This window comes from Mesoplodon mirus, assembly GCF_964341445.2.
Source record: "Mesoplodon mirus genome assembly, chromosome: 12".
Lineage (NCBI taxonomy): Eukaryota > Metazoa > Chordata > Mammalia > Artiodactyla > Ziphiidae > Mesoplodon > Mesoplodon mirus.
In genome coordinates this window covers 57,703,722-57,723,523 of record NC_138988.1, presented here as the reverse complement: position 1 = coordinate 57,723,523, position 19,802 = coordinate 57,703,722, and the positions used below count along the sequence as shown (strand labels likewise).

The 19,802-nt window shown below is 37.6% G+C and overlaps 1 protein-coding gene across 1 annotated transcript in view; it reads right to left on the bottom strand.

The window, feature by feature from the left end:
- Positions 1–1,048: 1,048 nt before the first annotated feature.
- Positions 1,049–19,802, bottom strand: part of NEK10 (NIMA related kinase 10) — a 319,052-nt gene continuing 300,298 nt past the window's right edge. Inside the window, 4 exon segments of the mRNA XM_082637719.1 lie at positions 1,049–1,946; positions 6,343–6,398; positions 6,481–6,533; positions 9,034–9,142. Coding sequence (XP_082493845.1) covers positions 1,898–1,946; positions 6,343–6,398; positions 6,481–6,533; positions 9,034–9,142 — 267 coding nt within the window. The 3' untranslated portion in view covers positions 1,049–1,897.

Here is a 19,802-nt window from a genome sequence, read left to right as displayed (position 1 = left end):
TATGGGAACATAGGTATATGTAAACTGATTCACTTTGTTATAAAGCAGAAAGTAACACACCATTGTAAAGCAATTATATGCCAATAAAGATGTTAAAAATATTTTTATGCATTTAAAAACACCTTCAGATAAGCAATTTCTCTTTTCTTACCAAAGTGTGACCTCTGAATACTATGCTTTTCTCCATCATTTGAGAAGAGCTTTATAGTTCAAACTTTCACCCTATAGCTTGGTTTGTTTCTAAGTACTGGCTTCTATCACAATGAAAATTTGTGCCCCTCTAGGCCTGTGCCTCCTGTACAATAAAAACATGTGCCCATTCCATACATGAAAAGAGATAAAATATAATCGTGTACGTTCAAGTTAAGCTGGAATAGAAATAGAATTTTTCGTGGTTTAAATCAACAATATCATAGTCTTTTGACTTCACATGTACATTTCACATGTGGATGAATTTGGTTGAAAGCTAAAACTGAAAATTTTCATTGCTGTATTCTCATCTATTACTTTAAATTACAGTGTGTTTGTAATTATTAATTTGGCTTAAAGACAAGGATTCACTGGTAATTTTCAAAGGAATGGGTTAAAGAGAATAGGATATAATTTAAGTACTAAACATACTAATTGTAAAAATAGTATGGATTCACATTAAGAGATTTTTCCATACTATAGAAAAGATTATTGTGCTTCAACCACTGTACTAAATTTTATTTGATCATACTAAAAATATATCAATGTAAATAAGATAGAACTTAGTAAGGAGTAAATAAAAAGCATAATTTCAGCTTTCAGATTACTAATTATATAAATTTAAAATCTTCTTTAAGTAGTTAGAAGTGCAGTCTGATTTGGCTATAATTTCTTGATATTATACCAGTTACAAGAAGCCAGTTGAAGAGATTTTTAGCCCAATAAGAATCTAGAGAATTTTCACCATAAATTATCCCCACACAGGAATGGGACACTGTTTTGGTGCTCTGAGTTCTCTTTCTAGAGACGTTTCAATGAATAAAGAAGACATTTATATTTTATTATATAACTTATTTTCATTTCAAATTCTCAAGCAATAAAAATTTAAAAGCAATGTTGATAATTTCAGTTAGGAGGGACTTAGAATATGGAATATTGCATCTCTTTCATAGACTCTATGACTCTTCAAAGTGCCCTAAAAACACTATGAGTTTGATTAGCAGAAAAGCATTAGCCTAATCAAAACCTCCCTCCCCCCATGCATATATATATATACACAAACTATACATCAATACATTGTTAGCTTAACAAGTTGACAGTTATTCCCAGAGGCTGTGCAAGGTTACAAATACTGTTCAAGACCACTAGTACCCAACTGGTTAAGAGAAAACCAATCCTTTCACTAAAACAAACAAATAAAACTACAAAATAATTCGATCACATATTCTGAATTTCTTTTAAGATTAAAAAAATTGAGGGATACAGTGAATCACCCAATATATTACTGTTCTGAGTTCTATCATTTTCTTTATCTAAAACTATCTTTTATACATAGAAGGCTAGATGCCTTTAAACATAGTTTCAGCAATTCTAAGTAGGTTCCTTTGAAAAATATGACAAGTATTTTATTTTTTAACTTGGAGGAAAGTTTGCAAGGAGTGGGTTTTCTTCTCACAGATGAATTTTGCAGCATTTTCTCCCAGAAGCACACTGGGAGCCCTGTCATCCTGTATACATGTGTCCCAAAGATGAAGCCTCTTAGCACCAGACCTCCAGAAAGAGGTCCTGCAGGCACCATGGCATGTTGGTCTTTTCTCTTCCACACTGTTTTAGCAGCACCCAATCTTTGGGCATCTTGCCAGTAGTGGTTGAAGTCCAGAACTTGATCTTCACTGGGAAAACCAAGTCCATTCAAAATGCAGCACTTTCATCTTTTGGTTGGGTGATTCTTGGTCCCCCATGAATAGGAGTGATACCTAGAAGATTCAGAAGTGGAAGGAGTTCTCTACAGTCTCAAATATTTTAGTTCACATATTCAATTTCAAAAGCAGTAGCTCAGGTATATAAATAAATAAATCACAATGAATAAAAAGGTGATTCTAAACATAATGGAATGGGGAGATTTTTAGAAAGTTGCCTTTTGCTGAAGTTCAGAGCTAACATTTTCTTTCTCAAATTATAAACGTAATAGGAACTAATTAATACCCATCCAAAGTAACCTGTACATTAAATGTCTGTTTTAAAGCAATGCAAGTTGATTCAATGTAGATTTCTTTTTCTCTCAACACATATTTCATTGTTACAAAGTAAAATATCAATATGTGCCCCTAAGTATATAAGAATGGTATGCTGGTCATCTATTCACTCACAAAACTCAACAGTTTTACTCTCATTACAACAATGATAAAATGAAGGCATGTCAGGCTGTATCCTTCTGGTAAGGAAGCTAAATATTAATGTGTGCAAAATATAGGTAATCATACATCCCTGCAAATGACCACAAATAGAGCCCACCTGGGGCTGGCCCAGTTTATTTTGACCTTGTTTCATTTTTCTTGCACTCTCAACTCAGTCCTACTTCCCCTTCACAAATCCCTCATTTGGGTTAGGGCTCCTTGCTGTTGTTTCTATTTTTGTTACCACTTTCTTTAACTAATGCAGTATGTTGTGCCTGAGACATTCTTCCTACCAACTGCCCAAGCAGTCTCACCATTACTTAAACAGTTCTAGGTATTTTCCCCAAAGACAGCTAATAGCTAGATAATGGCCTTATCCTGAGACTTTCCATTTGAGAATGATATGTCTCTAACCCTAACTAAACATAAACCCTATGATCTAAGCTGAAATGTGCCAGGTCTTGGCTTAATGCTTTAGCTGCTGTCTGGATGCTTTGTAGATGTGTGTATAAGTTTGAACTGACAGTCTTAAGCTGTAAGCTTGAGTAATACAGGACTTATGTATGTAATTCCCTTTGCATGGTTATTAATCAAGATCATTTAATAATATTTTGCAATGATGGCTATGATGACAATTAAGATGATGATGATGATTATGAGAACAATAGCAGATCTGACTAGATACTGGTAGAGGAGTTAAAACAATGTTTCTCATTTCAAACCACATTGCTAGGGAAGGTTTCCTCAACTCGTGTTCCAAGTAAAAGATGAAAAATCACTGGGTAAACAAGGTCAACAGACTTCTTTCCTAAAGTATATCTCAAAGTTTTCAATAAAGTCATGTGTGTCAACATTCTCCAAAAATGGAGAAATGTACATTCAGGGTTTCCCAAATATATTTGGTCATGGAACTTTATTTTTCATATAACATCTATTAGCATCTTTGATAATATTGGCTACTTACAAAACTTACTTGGGAAAATACACTCTACTGATTCTAAGAACCGATTCTAATTACCTCTACACGTCCTGTGATATTTAGCATCCTCTATCCTTTGAGTACGGAAAAATCATGACTGTCACAGCTGATCTGATTCATATTTGGAATTATGTGCACTTTCAGTTTGTGAAGTATTAGGTACTTCTATATGGAGCCTGACTTACTTCTTGGAAACTAATTGGGAACTTTGGTAAACAAGTAATGGCTTTAAGCACAACCAAGGGTTACTTTTACTGGTAAACCGTGAAAACTGTCCCCCCAATTATATATTTTATCACTGCTATTAGGAACTGAAAAGGGAGTATCATGGTTATATGGATTTTTATTTTTATTTTTTAATTTTTTCTTAAATATTTTTTATTTTTTGTGGTACGCGGGCCTCTTACTGCTGTGGCCTCTCCCGCTGCTGAGCACAGGCTCCGGATGTGCAGGCTCAGTGGCCATGGCTCACGAGGCGAGCTGCTCCGTGGCATGTAGGATCTTCCTGTACCAAGGCACGAACCCATGTCCCCTGCATCGTCAGGCTGACTCCCAACCACTGTGCCACCAGGGAAGCCCCTGGTTAAATGGGTTTTTAAATGGATGATTCATTTTAATTTGGAACATTTTAAGAAAATTTGATGTCATTTCCATCATATATTACTGTAACTTGATCATTTAAATATCTTCATATTATATTCACAATTCTGAATATAACTGTAAATAATTTTCACCTTTGTCATTAGGCCTCTTATTGTCTATTTACCATAAGAAGAAAATCTGCAACTTCTTTTAATACAGGAATATGTCTTTGAAAGTAGAAGTAATGTTTGATTTTTTAAAAACTTAACAATTGTAGAATTGAAAAGGATAACCATAAATTTCAAAATAAGACTGGAATTACTATTTCTAAAAAAGGAAAAATAAGAGCTCTTATAAGAGCTTCCCTAAGTTCCTTACACCCCTGGTTTTTCATTATATTTAGCTGATTTTCTGAAAAAATTTGAAGACATCCATTGCCCATGATGGATGAATCTGAATCTCTGAGAAAATGTGATTAAAAAAATGATAAGCATGACTTTTGCCCCGCTACAAGCCAATGGCACTTGAAATAATAAGTTGCCAAGAGTCAAGAGCAGAGACATTCATACTATCCATGGAAGGCTGGATGTACTCAGATCAAGAGGAAAAAATGAAAATTCAAAATCCCTCCAGGGATGGAGGGAGAAGAGTGATTATGGAGATGGTGATTTCCAATATACCTTTGGAAAATAAGAATTACTCATCATTTCTCTGCAGTTACAAATCACAACAGGACTAAATGTACAAAGGTAGTATTTTGGAAATATATTATCAAGCCAAAAGAGCAAGCAGCTGAATAATCTTATCTGTGATTCATAAGAACAACTCATTGAAACGGGAAAAAATGGCTAACCTAACTTCAAAAAAGATACTAATTTCAATATAATGACCTTAATAGAATGTTCTTGAGACCTCTTTCTCTTTCCATGGCTAACAGTTATCTCTGGGCAAGACTTCTAGAATAATTTAAATAGTGGTCAACAGCTTCATTAGCTAGACAGGAAGGCTATTCCTCCAGGAAGAAAAGGCCACTTAGGGAAAACAAACTCCACTGGACTATGCCTCCTAAAGCAACTTTGGCCATATAGGATGTGTACGTGGTTACTCATGGTCAATTTGATGCTTCTGTTATGAGTGGGCTCCTTGGAAAAGTCAAGAGACAGCTCATGTATAGCAGACACTGTCAGCGTCCATATCCCCTCATTCAAAGCACTTGAAAGCATGCTGGCCTGATTCCCTATGGCCAACACCTGTGTTTCTTTTCCTGAGGATATCTCTGGTCTCTAGAATCTGCTTTGTCCACCCTTACAGAAGGCCAGAAATGCCAGGGAACTAACATCCTCTGGGGAAAAAGGCCTCAAATGATGACTAATGGAAATTAGAGATAAATACCATCCCAGATCCCTCAGTCCATAAGTGGGAGAATTGAGGTACATGTTCTCCATTGGCTCTCAGATTTCCACAAGGGGATCAAGCTCCAACCACCACAATGGTAACCTACTTGAAAATGAAATCTTTATTGAATTATTTCTTCAATCCTTTGCCAGAGTTTCTTGGAACTGCCTCTCAAACTAATTGTACTCTAATCTTTGTGCCCTAAACTGTGCCCAATAGTAAAATTGCAGGAATCCATAACTGAATGAAATGGATAAAATAGAGTATATTTTTAGAGCACCAATAATGATCATTTTAGAAGATAACACACATTCCCAGGAAACTGCAGTCTCTTATTTAGGGTAAGCAAATGGGAACACATAACAACAAATCCCTTTCCTACAAACATATCTTAAATTCACCAGAAATGATTCTTTGTTTAGTTGCATTTTCCCCCTTGCATTCTATACAAATAATTGTTAGATTTTAGTCATGGACATTTGAGTTTCGGCTCTTCCAATACGGGACAAACATGATTAATTAAAAAAAAAAACAATGTAGAAATAATTTTCCATTTCATTATGTAGGAGTAAATTACTACTAAATGATCACTGCTCCTTTTTTTTTTTTTTTTTGCAGGACGTGGGCCTCTCACTGTCGTGGCCTCTCCCATTGCGGAGCACAGGCTCCGGAAGCGCAGGCTCAGCGGCCATGGTTCATGGGCCCAGCTGCTCTGAGGCATGTGGGATCTTCCCGGACCGGGGCACGAACCCGTGTCCCCTGCATCGGCAGGCGGACTCTCAACCACTGCGCCACAAGGGAAGCCATCACCCTTTCTTTTTCAACCAAGAATACAGCAGCTGCACCCATATAAAAGATGGTCAACATACATTCTACTCACAGTTGTATCAAGTCTAAGCCAAGATATTTTACAAAGGTGTTTAAAATAGAAGGTCGGGGAAAACCTCTAGAAACAAGGATAGAAAAATTAGATCTAATATCCAATGGTCTAAATTGAATATTCACATTTCTGGATCTCACCTGTTAGAAGTAAAATTGTAATAACCACTTTCCTCTAGGACTTCTTCAATCACAATCTAAAGTTAAAAAATAAATCAGGTTAGTACTGAATTAAAAGCAACAAAATAAAATCATTTAGAGGCACTGCAAAAACCTCACCTGCATCTGTTCATATGTTATCCTCTGCTCCAAATCAAAGCTGTAGGGTAGACCTGAAATAGATAAATTATGAAAAGCCTGACATTTGATTCATGTTTTCTTAGATTTTATTGGTAATTATGACTCACATGCAGTGAAAAGAGGTCAGTTTCTTAGTGATGAAGATGAGTACTTACAAACACATTCCAAATTATCTTGGCTTTTGGGGTGGCCATCACAAAATAATACATAAGATTTATGGGCATTGCTCAGGTATAAATTGGCCAATTAAGTTAGGTGTGTGTGTGTGTGTGTGTGTATGTGTGTGTGTTTGTAAGGATAGGTGAGGAGTGGTTCTAAACACAAACTTCCTGATAGGCAAAGAAAAGATTAAGAAACTATCCCTAATCCACAAGGCAAAAAGAGGAGATATGTGCTAGAAAAAAACACAAATTCTTAGAGGAAGGCAGAAATAGCCAGAGGAGGACAACAAAGGTCTGACCCTTGGCTATGGCTGCCAGGAGGGAATAAAATACATTTAAAATCAGAAGACAGTAATTCTTTTGAGGTTTGGTCTGAGTATGATATACCAGCATATTAACCAACCCCAACACCACCCAAAGCAATGTTGACCAGTTTCCACTCAGGTCAATCAACACTTATCACATGGAGGCCCAGGAGCTCCCCTGCCACTTACTTCGGAGAGAAAAAAGAGAATGGATTGAAGTTTAAGAGGACTCACAAGGATGTGAGTGCTGGCAGCTTGTTTTTCAAGCCCAGCTTAAAGGTGTTGCCCAAAGTGCTCCGTGGTTCTGCTGTCTTTGTTTTTGTCCAGGCTGCCATGACTAGGGACACACCTGGTCTGCTCTGGGGCGGGGCATCCAGCTTCTGGAAGAGCCTGTCAACTCCCTCTCAGGCCGCTGAGAGACTTCCACCAGAGCTCTTCACTTAGTAAGGCTGCTGTGGTAAGAAGTCTGGCCTGTGACTGACCTACCTGCCCAGGGGGATGCAAATGACCTTACTTCACTTAGTATGATAATCTCTAGATCCATCCATGTTGCTGCAAATGGCAAGATTGTTTTCTTTTGTTATGGCTAATATTCAATGGTATATATATATATACCACATCATACTAAGTGAAGTAAGTCAGAAAGACAAACATTGTATGATATCACTTATCTGCAGAATCTAAAAAATAATACAAATGAACTTATTTACAAAACAGAAACAGACTCACAGACATAGAAAACAAACCTATGGTTACCAAAGGGGAAAGGTGGGGGGAGGGATAAATTAGGCATATGGGATTAACAGATGCACACTACTATATATAAAATATATAAACAATAATGATTTATTGTATAACACTGGGGACTATATTCAATATTTTTAATAACCTATAATGGAAAAGGAAAAGAATCTGAAAAAGAATATATATATATATATATATATATATATATATATATATATATATATATATGGATCACTTTGCTGTACACCTGAAACTAACACAATATTATAAATAAACTATAGTTCAATTAAAAACAAATAAAAGCAAATGACTTTAGATAACAGTTTATCTCGATCTTACAGATTTCTCAGGGACGATTTTAAATGAAGTTCTGTCTACCCAGTTTAGCTGTATCCTAGGAGTCCAAGACTTAGGGAAAGTTTGATAATTAATACATGAAGTGATTTGCCTAAATTAGGCAACTTCAAAAGCACAACAGAATTAAGCTTTTTTGTGTGTGTGTGAGTAGATGACAAGTCTTCATTTAACAGTAAAAGCTTCACATCTGTCTGCACCACTGAGAGATATAACTATAGTTTACAGGGATTCAGAAATTATTTAAGAATTCTGTAACCTCAGAGTAGCTTGAAGATCTCTTCTGAGGTCAAATATCACAAGAAAAATTACATTATGCTGAGTCCCTACTATTGGCTAAGTACTTTTTATATATTTACACTGATCATTGCTATAATCCTAAGATGGTTACCATTTTTGTTCCCATTTTACAGGCAAGAAAACTGGGGTTCAGTGAGGTCAAATAATTTGCTCAAGGTCAGCTACTAAGTGGTTGAGCTGAGATTTGAATCTAGGCATCCTGGTTTACAGAATACATACCTTTAATCCCTATGTTATATTGCCTCCCTATGAGAAATTTTTTCAAAAAAGAAAAAAAATTAAATATGTCTGATGTGGATTCTTCAGGTAAGTTTCAAATTTTCTGTTTTATTCAAGCTCTTCTTTTCTGCTTTTTATCTCCCTGGATGTTTTGGGGCATTTGATTTACCATCATCAGATAAGAAGAAGTAAAAGGAAATACAATTTACCCACACAGATTCTGTTTGCTTACGGTATTAATAAATGATCAAGGAAGGTGTCACAAGTGTGTAAAATAAATCTCAGAGAATTTCTAAATTCCTACTGTATGTCCTTCCAACTGTCACCATAGATAATAAAAATAAGCTCTATTTTCATTTTAAATTGAAGATGATCTTTTAAGGATAGCTGTTGATCCAAACAATCTATTTCTTTGTGAAAGCCAGATTTCCTGTGTTGAATACCATTACCTGTTGGGTTATTTGGGGATAGGCTGTTTCGACCTGATGAATGATGCAATAAATGGTAATCTGCTGTGAAAAAGTTGAGCTCAATTGGTTCTGGAGATCCCTGAGATAACTGAAACAGAAAAAGCAAAACTGCATCTTATTTTGCATTCAGAATCAAATGACATGAGACCTCTGTGTGCGTCTCTGCCCAGAAAAATTAGTGCTCTTCAGTTGTAAATCCCTTGTATACAGATAAAGACCAATCTTCTTCCTTTCAAAAAAATGATAAATTAGATGCAGGCAAATTACAGTGAAAGCAAGTAGATAATTCCTGGTCACATGAAAATAAAAAAAAAAACACTATATAGCTTTATGAGAACAAAATAAAAATGGATAGAAAAATAATGGCATGGGCCTGGGATAACAAAATGTTATTTTTGTCAGGTGTAGGAGGAATAAACTCCAATCATTCAACAAAACATCATTTTTAGTCCAAATCATTCTTGTTTGACAAAGGCAAACACATTTCTTAATACATTTTTCTAAATTACTTTTTTGTTTTTTTTTTTTTGGTGGTATGCGGGCCTCTCAGTGTTGTGGCCTCTCCCGTTGTGGAGCACAGGCTCCAGATGTGCAGGCTCAGCAGCCATGGCTCACGGGCCCAGCCGCTTCACGGCATGTGGGATCTTCCCGGACCAGGGCACGAATCCGTGTCCCCTGCATCAGCAGGCAGACTCTCAACCACTGCACCACTAGGGAAGCCCCTAAATTACAATTAATTAATTTTAATCTCCAAACATTAATTTCCAACACTGTAAAGGAAAGAATAATTCACTAAATGCCAGAACTTATTAAAGTTCCAATTGTTTAATGCCATTCTATAAGGATGAATTTTTTAAATGAAACTTTCAAAATCCTTTCACTTTTAATTCCAACTAACGTGTTGGCCAAGTTTTTGTGCCTGTGTAAAACAATATACTTTAAAAATGTCGATACATATTAATAAACCAGAAAAAAAAGGCACAGTTTAGACTATTCAACAGTAGTTACCTTGGATTCACTAACTCTATTCATGAATCAAAATATATCACCGTTCATTCATTTGAGAAAATTATTTGGTAGTTCACAAATATGCCCACCCTTTGAGCCAACAATCCCACTCTTGGATATACACACACAAGAGAAATGAGTACTTGTTCATCAAAAGACATGTACAAGAATATTTGTAGCACATTTATTCATAATAATCAAAAACTGGAAAACCTCCAAATGTCCACAGGATAGATAAATATATTGTGGTGTGCTTATCCAATGGAATTTTGCCAAACATGAAAAAGAACACACTATGAATATACACAGCAAGATGGATGAGCGTTGAGCAAAAGAAGCCAGACACAAAAGGATACACAATGTATAACTTCATTTACACATATTTTCACAACCGAGAAAAGCTAACCAATGGTGACAGAGATCAGGACAATGATTACATTGTAGCGGTAGTAGAGTTTGACCAGGAAAAGGCAGGCAGGAGCCTTCTTCTGGGCTGGAAGTGTTCTATATATCGATGTGGGTGGTGGTCACATGCGTGAATATACATGTAAAAGTTCATGGAGCTGTACATGTACTTCACTGTATACCTTATGCATTTTATACCTTAATATAAACATTTTATATTAGTAATTGATAATTATTCCATCAATATGCTTTGGATACTATAAATAAAAATCATTTTTGAGTTTTCCAGTCTCCATATTGCCAACAAAAGCTACACATTAGAAAAAAAGATAGAATCATCCTTTTATATTCTTGAAAATTTATTTTCCTTACTTTAGTGACAACTGATAAAATTAATAACCCATCTGTAAAATGACAAGATTGTAAGACTGTAATAGTGTAATGCAGGAAGATTTTATTCACTTAATAACTTTCTCATCAGTGCTGTTAGGAGGCAATGCAGATAGCCTTAAGCATTCTGTAGTTCTAATATCTAAGGCAGTAGATTATTCCAACTGAACTTCTTAATATGTCTTGTAATGCTGAAAATGATTTCCTGGTATTACCTTGCAAGTGACTTCAAATGGATTTTTTTTCATATGGTTGAACATAGGAGTAATTTGGCTGCCTGAAATGTTCATCCCAATTATTTCTTAGAAAGCTTATTTAAGTCAACTTAATTATTAAGTGAACACCTTGGAATCCTGAAGATTTCACAGACAGGAAGATGCACAGTACTATATGTGAATTGTGATATGGAGAGGTCAAAAGAGTCATTTTAAGATGACAGGACAGGGCTTCCCTGGTGGCGCAGTGGTTGGGAGTCCACCTGCTGATGCAGGGGACACGGGTTCGTGCCCTGGTATGAGAAGATCCCACATGCCGCGGGGCGGCTGGGCCTGTGAGCCATGGCCGCTGAGCCTGCGCATCCGGAGTCTGTGCTCTACAATGGGAGAGGCCACAACAGTGAGAGGCCTGAGTACCGCAACAACAACAACAAAAAAAGATGACAGGACAAGTTCTTTTCATTGATTCAAACCTTGAAGAGAGGAGTGTTTGATATTTCCAGAGCCTGTGTCACACTAGCAGTCTTCTAGCCTAAGAACTGTGAATTCTCAGAGGGATTGGCCCATGGAAGAAGCCAAGGACTAAAATCTTTAGTCTTGTGTTTGAGACGCAGATATATTTATTTTTATCCTAGGAAATTTCCAGAACTTCGTTTTGCAGTTCAGTTTCTTGACATATACTATATTCCTTCAGCAAATCTTTTTTGCCCCTTACTATGTGACCTGAGCATGTTTTGTAAATCAGAAATGTAAACCTTTCAATCCACATACACTGATGATCTGCCCAGCTTATTAGCACCATGCTGGGCACCACGGAGGATACAGAAATGATCTGGCCTCCATGAGACTTGTAACTTGACTGGAAAAATAGGCTAATGTACATAAAACAAGAGGGCAATGCATTAAATAATGAAGTGTGACATGAGGTGGTGAGATCTAAACTTACAAAGACAAGGATGCTTCATGAAGACCAGCATGGTTTTCAGAAGCTCTGTAGAAGAAACACTAGAGCTGAAACTCAAAAACTGGATTTGGATGGGATGCAAGGAAGTCAAGTGGACATTCCAGGTGAGAGGAACTTGAGGGAAAAGTCTGGGTATTGCATATTAATGGCAAAGTGATAAAGGGCTATGACATTAGTCCATGTTATAGAGGCTTGGGGATTTAGGTTCAAGAGAGGAAGACAAGTGTTATTCTTTAATTCAGGGAGTACTTTTTATTCAAAAACATGTTTTTAATTTAAATTTTTAAATATTTTTTAGCCACACTACATGGCATGTGGAATCTTAGCTCCCTGACCAGGGATCAAACCCATGGCCCCTGCATTGGAAGCACAGAGTCTTAACCACTGGACCACCAGGGAAGTCTCCAGGGAGTATTCTTTTTTTAAAATAGCAGGTTCTTATTAGTTGTCCATTTTATACATATTAGTGTATATACGTCAATCCCAATGTCCCAATTCATCACACAACCACCCCCATGTTCCCCCCTTGGTGTCCATATTTTTCTTCTTTACATCTGTGTCTCAATTTCTGCCCTGTAAACCAGTTCATCTGTACCATTTTTCTAGGTTTCACATATATGTATTAATATACGATATTAGTTTTTCTCTTTCTTACTTCACTCTGTATGACAGTCTCTAGATCCATCCACGTCTCTACAAATGACTCAGTTTCATCCCTTTTTATGGCTGAGTAATATTCCATTGTATATATGTACCACATCTTCTTTATCCATTCGTGTGTCGATGGGAATTTTAGTTGCTTCCATGTCCTGGCTATTGTAAATAGTGCTGCAATGGACATTGGGGTGCATGTGTCTTTTTGAATTATGGTTTTCTCTGGGTATATGCCCAGTAGTGGGATTGCTGGGTCATATTGTAGTTCAATTTTTAGTTTTTAAGGAACCTCCGTACTGTTCTCCATAGTGTCTGTATCAGTTTACATTCCCACCAACAGTGCAAGAGGGTTCCCTTTTCTCCACACCCTCTCCAGCATTTGTTGTTTGTAGATTTTCTGATAATGCCCATTCTAACTGGTGTGAGGTGATACCTCATTGTAGTTTTGATTTGCATTTCTCTAATAATTAGTGATGTTGAGCAGCTTTCTATGTGTTTTTTGGCATCTGTATGTCTTCTCTGGAGAAATGTCTATTTAGGTCTTCTGCCCATTTTTGGATTGGGTTGTCTGTTTCTTTAATATTGAGCTGCATGAGCTGTTTATATATTTTGGAGATTAATCCTTTGTTCACTGATTCATTTGCAAATACTTTCTCCCATTCTGAGGGTTATCTTTTCATCTTGTTTGTAGTTTCCTTTGCTTTGCAAAAGCTTTGAAGTTTCATTAGGTCCCATTTGTTTATTTTTGTTTTTACCTCCATTACTCTACAAGGTGGATCAAAAAAGATCTTGCTCTGATTTATGTCAAAGAGTGTTCTTCCTATGTTTTTCTCTAAGAGTTTTATAGTGTCGGGTCTTACATTTAGGTCTCTAATCCATTTTGAGTTTACTTTTGTATATGGTGTTAGGGAGTGTTCTAATTTCATTCTTTTACATGTAGCTGTCTAGTTTTCCCAGCACCACTTATTGAAGAGGCTGTCTTTTCTCCATTGTATATTCTTGCCTCCTTTAACAAAGATAAAGTGACCATAGGTGCGAGGGTTTATCTCTGGGCTGTCTATCCTGTTCCATTGATCTATATTTCTGTTTTTGTGCCAATACCATAATGTCTTGTTTACTGTAGCTTTGTAGTATACCCTGAAGTCAGGGAGGCTGATTCTTCCAGCTTCGGTTTTCTTTCTGAAAATTGTTTTGGCTATTCAGGGTGTTTTGTGATTCCACACAAATTGTGAAATTTTTTGTTCTAGTTTTGTGAAAAACGCCATTGGTATTTTGACTGGGATTGCATTGAATCTGTAATGTGCTTTGGGTAGCAGAGTCATTTTCGCAATGTTGATTCTTCCAATCCAAGAACATGGTATATCTCTCCATTTGTTGGTATTATCTGTAATTTCTTTTGGCAGTATCTTATAGTTTTCTGCATTCAGGTCCTTTGTCTCCCTAGGTAGGTTCATTCCTAGGTATTTTATTCTTTTTGTTGAAATGGTAAATGGGAATGTTTCCTTAATTTCTCTTTCAGATTTTTCATCGTGTATAGGAATGCAAGAGATTTCTGTGCATTAATTTTGTATCCTGCAACTTTACTAAATTCATTGATTAGCCCTAGTAGTTTTCTGGTGGCATCTTTAGGATTCTCTATGTATAGGATCATGTCATCTGCAAACAGTGACAGCTTTACTTCTTTTCCAATTTGGATTCCTTTTATTTCTTTTTCTTCTCTGATTGCCATGGCTAGGACTTCCAAACCTATGTTGAATAATAGTGGTGAGAATGGACATCCTTGTCTTGTTCCTGCTCTTAGAGGGGATGCTTTCAGTTTTTCACCATTGAGAATTATGTTTGCTGTGGGTTTGTCATATATGGACTTTATTATGTTGAGGTAGGTTCCCTCTATGTTCACTTTCTGAGAGTTTTTATCATAAATATGTGCTGAATTTTGTCAAAAGCTTTTTCTGCCTCTATTGAGATGATCATATCGTTTTTTTCCTTCAATTTGTTAATATGATGTATCACATTGATTGATTTGTGTATATTGAAGAATCCTTGCATCCCTGGGATAAATCCCACTTGATCAAGGTGTATGATCCTTTTAATGTGTTGTTGGATTCTGTTTGCTAGTATTCTGTTGAGGATTTTTGCATCTATATTCATCAGTGATATTGGTCTGTAATTTTATTTTTTTTTGTAGTATCTTTGTCTGGTTTTGGTATCAGGGTGACAGTGGCCTCAGAGAATGAGTTTGGCAGTGTTCCTTCCTCTGCAATTTTTTGGAAGAGTTCGAGAAGGATGGGTGTTTGTTCTTCTCTAAATGTTTGACAGAATTCACCTGTGAAGCCTGGTCCTGGACTTCTGTTTGTTGGAAGATTTTTAATCACAGTTTCAATTTCATTACTTTTGATTGGTCTGTTCATATTTTCTATTTCTTCCTGAGTCAGTCTTGGCAGGTGGTGCATTTCTAAGAATTTGTCCATTTCTTCCAGGTTGTCCATTTTATTGGCATAGAATTGCTTGTAGTTGTCTGTTAGGATGCTTTGTATTTCTGCAGTGTCTGTTGTAACTTCTCCTTTTTCATTTCTAATTTTATTGATTTGAGTCCTCTCCCTCTTTTTCTTGATGAATCTGGCTAATGGTTTATCAATTTTGTTTATCTTCTCAAAGAACCAGCTTTTAGCTTTATTGATTTTTATTTCATTTATTTCTGCTCTGATCTTTATGATCTCTTTCCTTCTACTAAGTTTGGGTTTTGTTTGTTCTTTCTCTAGTTCCTTTAGGTGTAAAGTTAGGTTATTTCAGATGTTTCTTGTTTCTTGAGGTAGGCTTGTATTGCTATAAACTTCCCTCTTAGAACTGCTTCTGCTGCATCCCATTGGTTTTGGATCATCGTGTTTTCATTACCATTTTTCTCTAGGTATGTCTTGATTTCTTCTTTGACATCCTCAGTGATCTCTTGGTTATTTAGTAATGTATTGTTTAGCCTCCATGTGTTTGTATTATTTTACTTTTTTTCCCTGTAGTTGTTTTCTAATCTCATAGTGTTGTCATCAGAAAAGATGCTTGATATGATATCAATTTTCTTAAATTTACTGAGGCTTGATTTGTGACCCAAGGTGTGAGCTATCCTGAAGAATGTTCCACATGCACTTGAGAAAAAAGTGTAATCTGTTTTTTAATAGAATGTCCTATAAATGTCAATTAAATCTATCTGGTCTATTTTGTGATTTAAAGCTTGTGTTTCCTTTTTTTTTTTTTTTTTTCTGTACACGGACCTCTCACTGTTGTGGCCTCTCCCATTGCATAGCACAGGCTCCGGATGCACAGGCTCAGTGACCATGGCTCACGGGTCCAGCTGATCCGCAGCATGGGGGATCTTCCCGGACCGGGGCATGAACCCACGTCCCCTGCATCGGCAGGTGGTCTCTCAAACACTGCCCCACCAGGGAAGCTTGTGTTTCCTTATTAATTTTCTGTTTGGATGATCTGTGCATTGGTGTAAGTGAGGTGTTAAAGTCCACTGCTATTATTGTGTTACTATCGATTTCCTCTTTTATAGCTGTTAGCAGTTCCCTTATGTATTGAGGTGCCCTGCTGTTGGGTGCATATATATTTATAATTGTTATATCTTCTTGGAGTGATCCCTTGATCATTATGTAGTGTCCTTCCTTGTCTCTTGTAACATTCTTTATTTTAAAGTCTATTTTATCTGATATTGCTACTCCAGCTTTCTTTTGATTTCCATTTTCATGAAATATCTTTTTCCATCCCCTCACTTTCAGTGTGTATGTGTCCCTATGTTTGAAGTGGGTCTACTGTAGACAGCATATATATGGGTCTTGTTTTTGTACCCATTCAGCGAGCCTGTGTCTTTTCACTGGAGCCTGTAATCTGTTCACATTTAAGGTAATTATCGATATGTATGTTCCTATTACCATTTTGTTAATGGTTTGGGGTTTGTTTTTGTAGGTCCCTCTCTTCTCTGTTTTTCCTACTTAGAGAATTCCCTTTAGCATTTGTTGGTTTGGTGGTGCTGAATTCTCTTAGCTTTTGCTTGTCTGTAAAGCTTTTGATTTCTCCATCGAATCTGAATGAGATCCTTGCCAGGTAGAGTAATCTTAGTTGTACGTTCTTCCTTTTCATCACTTTAAAATGTCATGCCACTCCCTTCTGGCTTGTAGAGTTTCTGCTAAGAAATCAGCTGTTAACCTTATGAGAGTTCCCATGTATGTTTTTTGTCATTTTTTCCTTGCTGCTTTCAATAATTTTTCCTTGTTTTCAATTTTTTCCAATTTGATTACTATGTGTCTTAGTGTGTTTCTCCCTGGGTTTATCCTGTATGGGACTCTCTGCACTCCCTGGACTTGGGTGGCTATTTCTTTACCCATGTTAGGGAAGTTTTCTACTATAATCTCCTCAAAGATTTCCTCAGGTCCTTTCTCTCTCCCTTCTCCTTCTAGAACCCGTATAATGCAAATGTTGTTGCATTTAATGTTGCCCCAGAGGTCTCTCAGGCTGTCTTCATTTCTTTTCATTCTTTTTTCTTTATTCTGTTCTGCAGCAGTGAATTCCACCATTCTGTCTTCCAGGTCACTTATCCATTCTTCTGCCTCAGTCATTCTGCTATTGATTCCTTCTAGTGTAGTTTTCATTTCAGTTATTGTATTGTTCATCTCTGTTTGTTTGTTCTTTAATTCTTCTCAGTCTTTGTCAAACATTTCTTGCATCTTCTCGATCTTTGCCTCCATTCTTTTTCCGAGGTCCTGGATCATCTTTACTACCCATATTCTGAATTCTTTTTCTGGAAGGTTGCCTATCTCCACTTCATTTAGTTGTTTTTCTGGGGTTTTATCTTGTTCCTGCATCTGGTACATAGCCTTCTGCCTTTTCATCTTGTCTCTCTTTCTGTGAATGTGGTTTTTGTTCTACAGGCTGCAGGAGTGTAGTTCTTCTTGCTTCTGCTCTCTGCCTGTGGTGGATGAGGCTATCTAAGAGTCTTCAGCAAGCTTCCTGAGGGAGGGACTGGTGGTGGGTAGAGCTGGCTGTTGCTCTGGTGCACAGAGCTCAGTAAAACTTTACTGAGAAGAGGATGCTTCTCTGCTGATGGGTGGGGCTGTGTTCCCTCCCTGTTAGTTGTTTGGCCTGAGGCGACCCAACACTGGAGCCTACCCAGGCTCTTTGGTGGGGCTAATGGCAGACTCTGGGAGGGCTCACGCCAAGGAGTACTTCCCAGAACTTCTGCCACCATTGTCCTTGTCCTCACAGTGAGACACAGCCACCTCCCGCCTCTGCAGGAGACCCTCCAACACTCGCAGGTAGATCTGTTGAGTCTCCTATGGGGTCACTGCTCCTTCACCTGAGTCTCAGTGTGCACACTACTTTGTGTGTGCCCTCCAAGAGTGGAGTCTCTGTTTCCCCCAGTCCTGTTGAAGTCCTGCAACCAAATCCCGCTAGGCTTCAAATTCTGATTCTCTAGAAATTCCTCCTCCTGCTGCAGAGCTCCCAGTTTGGGAAGTCTGATGTGGGCCTCAAAACTTTCTCTCCAGTGGGTGGACTTCTGTGGTATAAGTGTTCTCCAGTTTGTGAGTCACCCACCCAGCAGTTATGGGATTTGATTTTATTGTGATTGTGCCCCACCTACCATCTCATTGTGGCTTCTCCTTTGTCTTTGGATGAGACATATTTTTTTGGTGAGTTCCAGTGTTTTCCTGTCGATGATTGTTCAGTAGTTAGTTGTGATTTCAGTGCTCTCTCAAGAGGGAGTGAGAGCACATCCTTCTACTCCACCACCTTGAACCGCAGCTCCCTGGGAGTATTTTTTAAATCAACTAGTGTGTGCCATGCATAGATCCAAACAATGAAAACAATCAATGGTGGCTAAATATTGTATTCTTTGAGCTTACTGCCTAATTAGGGAGAATTATGTCTGTGAAATATCCACTTGCGTATTTGCAAAATTGCAAATATGCTGAACTCATTGAAGGCAAGTCCTGTGGTTCTAAGAGGTAACAGAAAGATTTAACTTAGGGAAAGCTTTCCTGAGAAAATGATGCTTATGCTGAGAGGCAAAATAAAGAGTAAGAGTGAGTAAAGGATGGAGTGGGAAGAACATTATAGGCAGAGGAAAGAGCATGTGCAGACTTGGGAGGAAGCAGCATGGTAGATGGGCACTGTAGTCAGTGTGGAGACAGCAAAGGGCAAGAGTGGTATGAGGTGAGGGTGGAGAGAGAGGCAGGGCTTAGATCAAACAGGACTGTGAACACCATTGGTGGGGATTTTGGCATTTTATACTAAGAGCCCCCTGGACAATGTTCTGTGGTGTGTGTGTGTGTGTGTGTGTGTGTGTGTGTGTGTGTGATGTGATCAGATTTCTGTTTTGAAGAGATCACCCTGGAAGCAATATATGTAACAATTTGGGTGGGGCTGGGGCCTCAGGGTGAACATAGGCAGATCATGAGGAGGCTCCTGCAAATAATGGAGGCCTAGGTGGTGGGACTCGGGGTTAGATGGTGAGGCAGGAAACTGGACATAAGTATTTAGGAACACTGGCAAAAGTCTGGCAAAATGAATTGGAGAACAAGGATATCAGCAAGAAGTGTGACACTAGTGCAAGAGAGGGGTGCTAAGAGATTGGACTAGGTGGAAACCAAAATGAAGGAACAGCTATGGAAGACCAAATATTCCCACTTAATAACAATGATAGCACCTATGCCATTGATTGAGTACTTACTACATTCTAGATACATTTGATAGTCTATTTTGTTCTTACAACTACTTTGTAAGGTAGGCATTATCCCTATTTTACAGATGAGGAATCTGAGAAGTAAAGTAATTTGCTCAAGGAGCATAACTAGTAAGTGGCAGAACCAGGGCTAGAACCCAGGGCTATAATATCAAAGGCCAACCAAAACCACCTACACTATGAATATTCCCCAGGTGTTAATGACTTAGGATATGCAAGAGATAAAGTGAAACAATTGAAAATGACCACAAGATTTAAAGACTGAGCAGAATGATAATGGATGCTTCCAATGATATTCGATGTGGACAAAGGAAGGAAGCAAGTGGTGAGTTCAATTCTGGACATACCAGATGACAAAGTAAATGCTCACCCAGTAGGT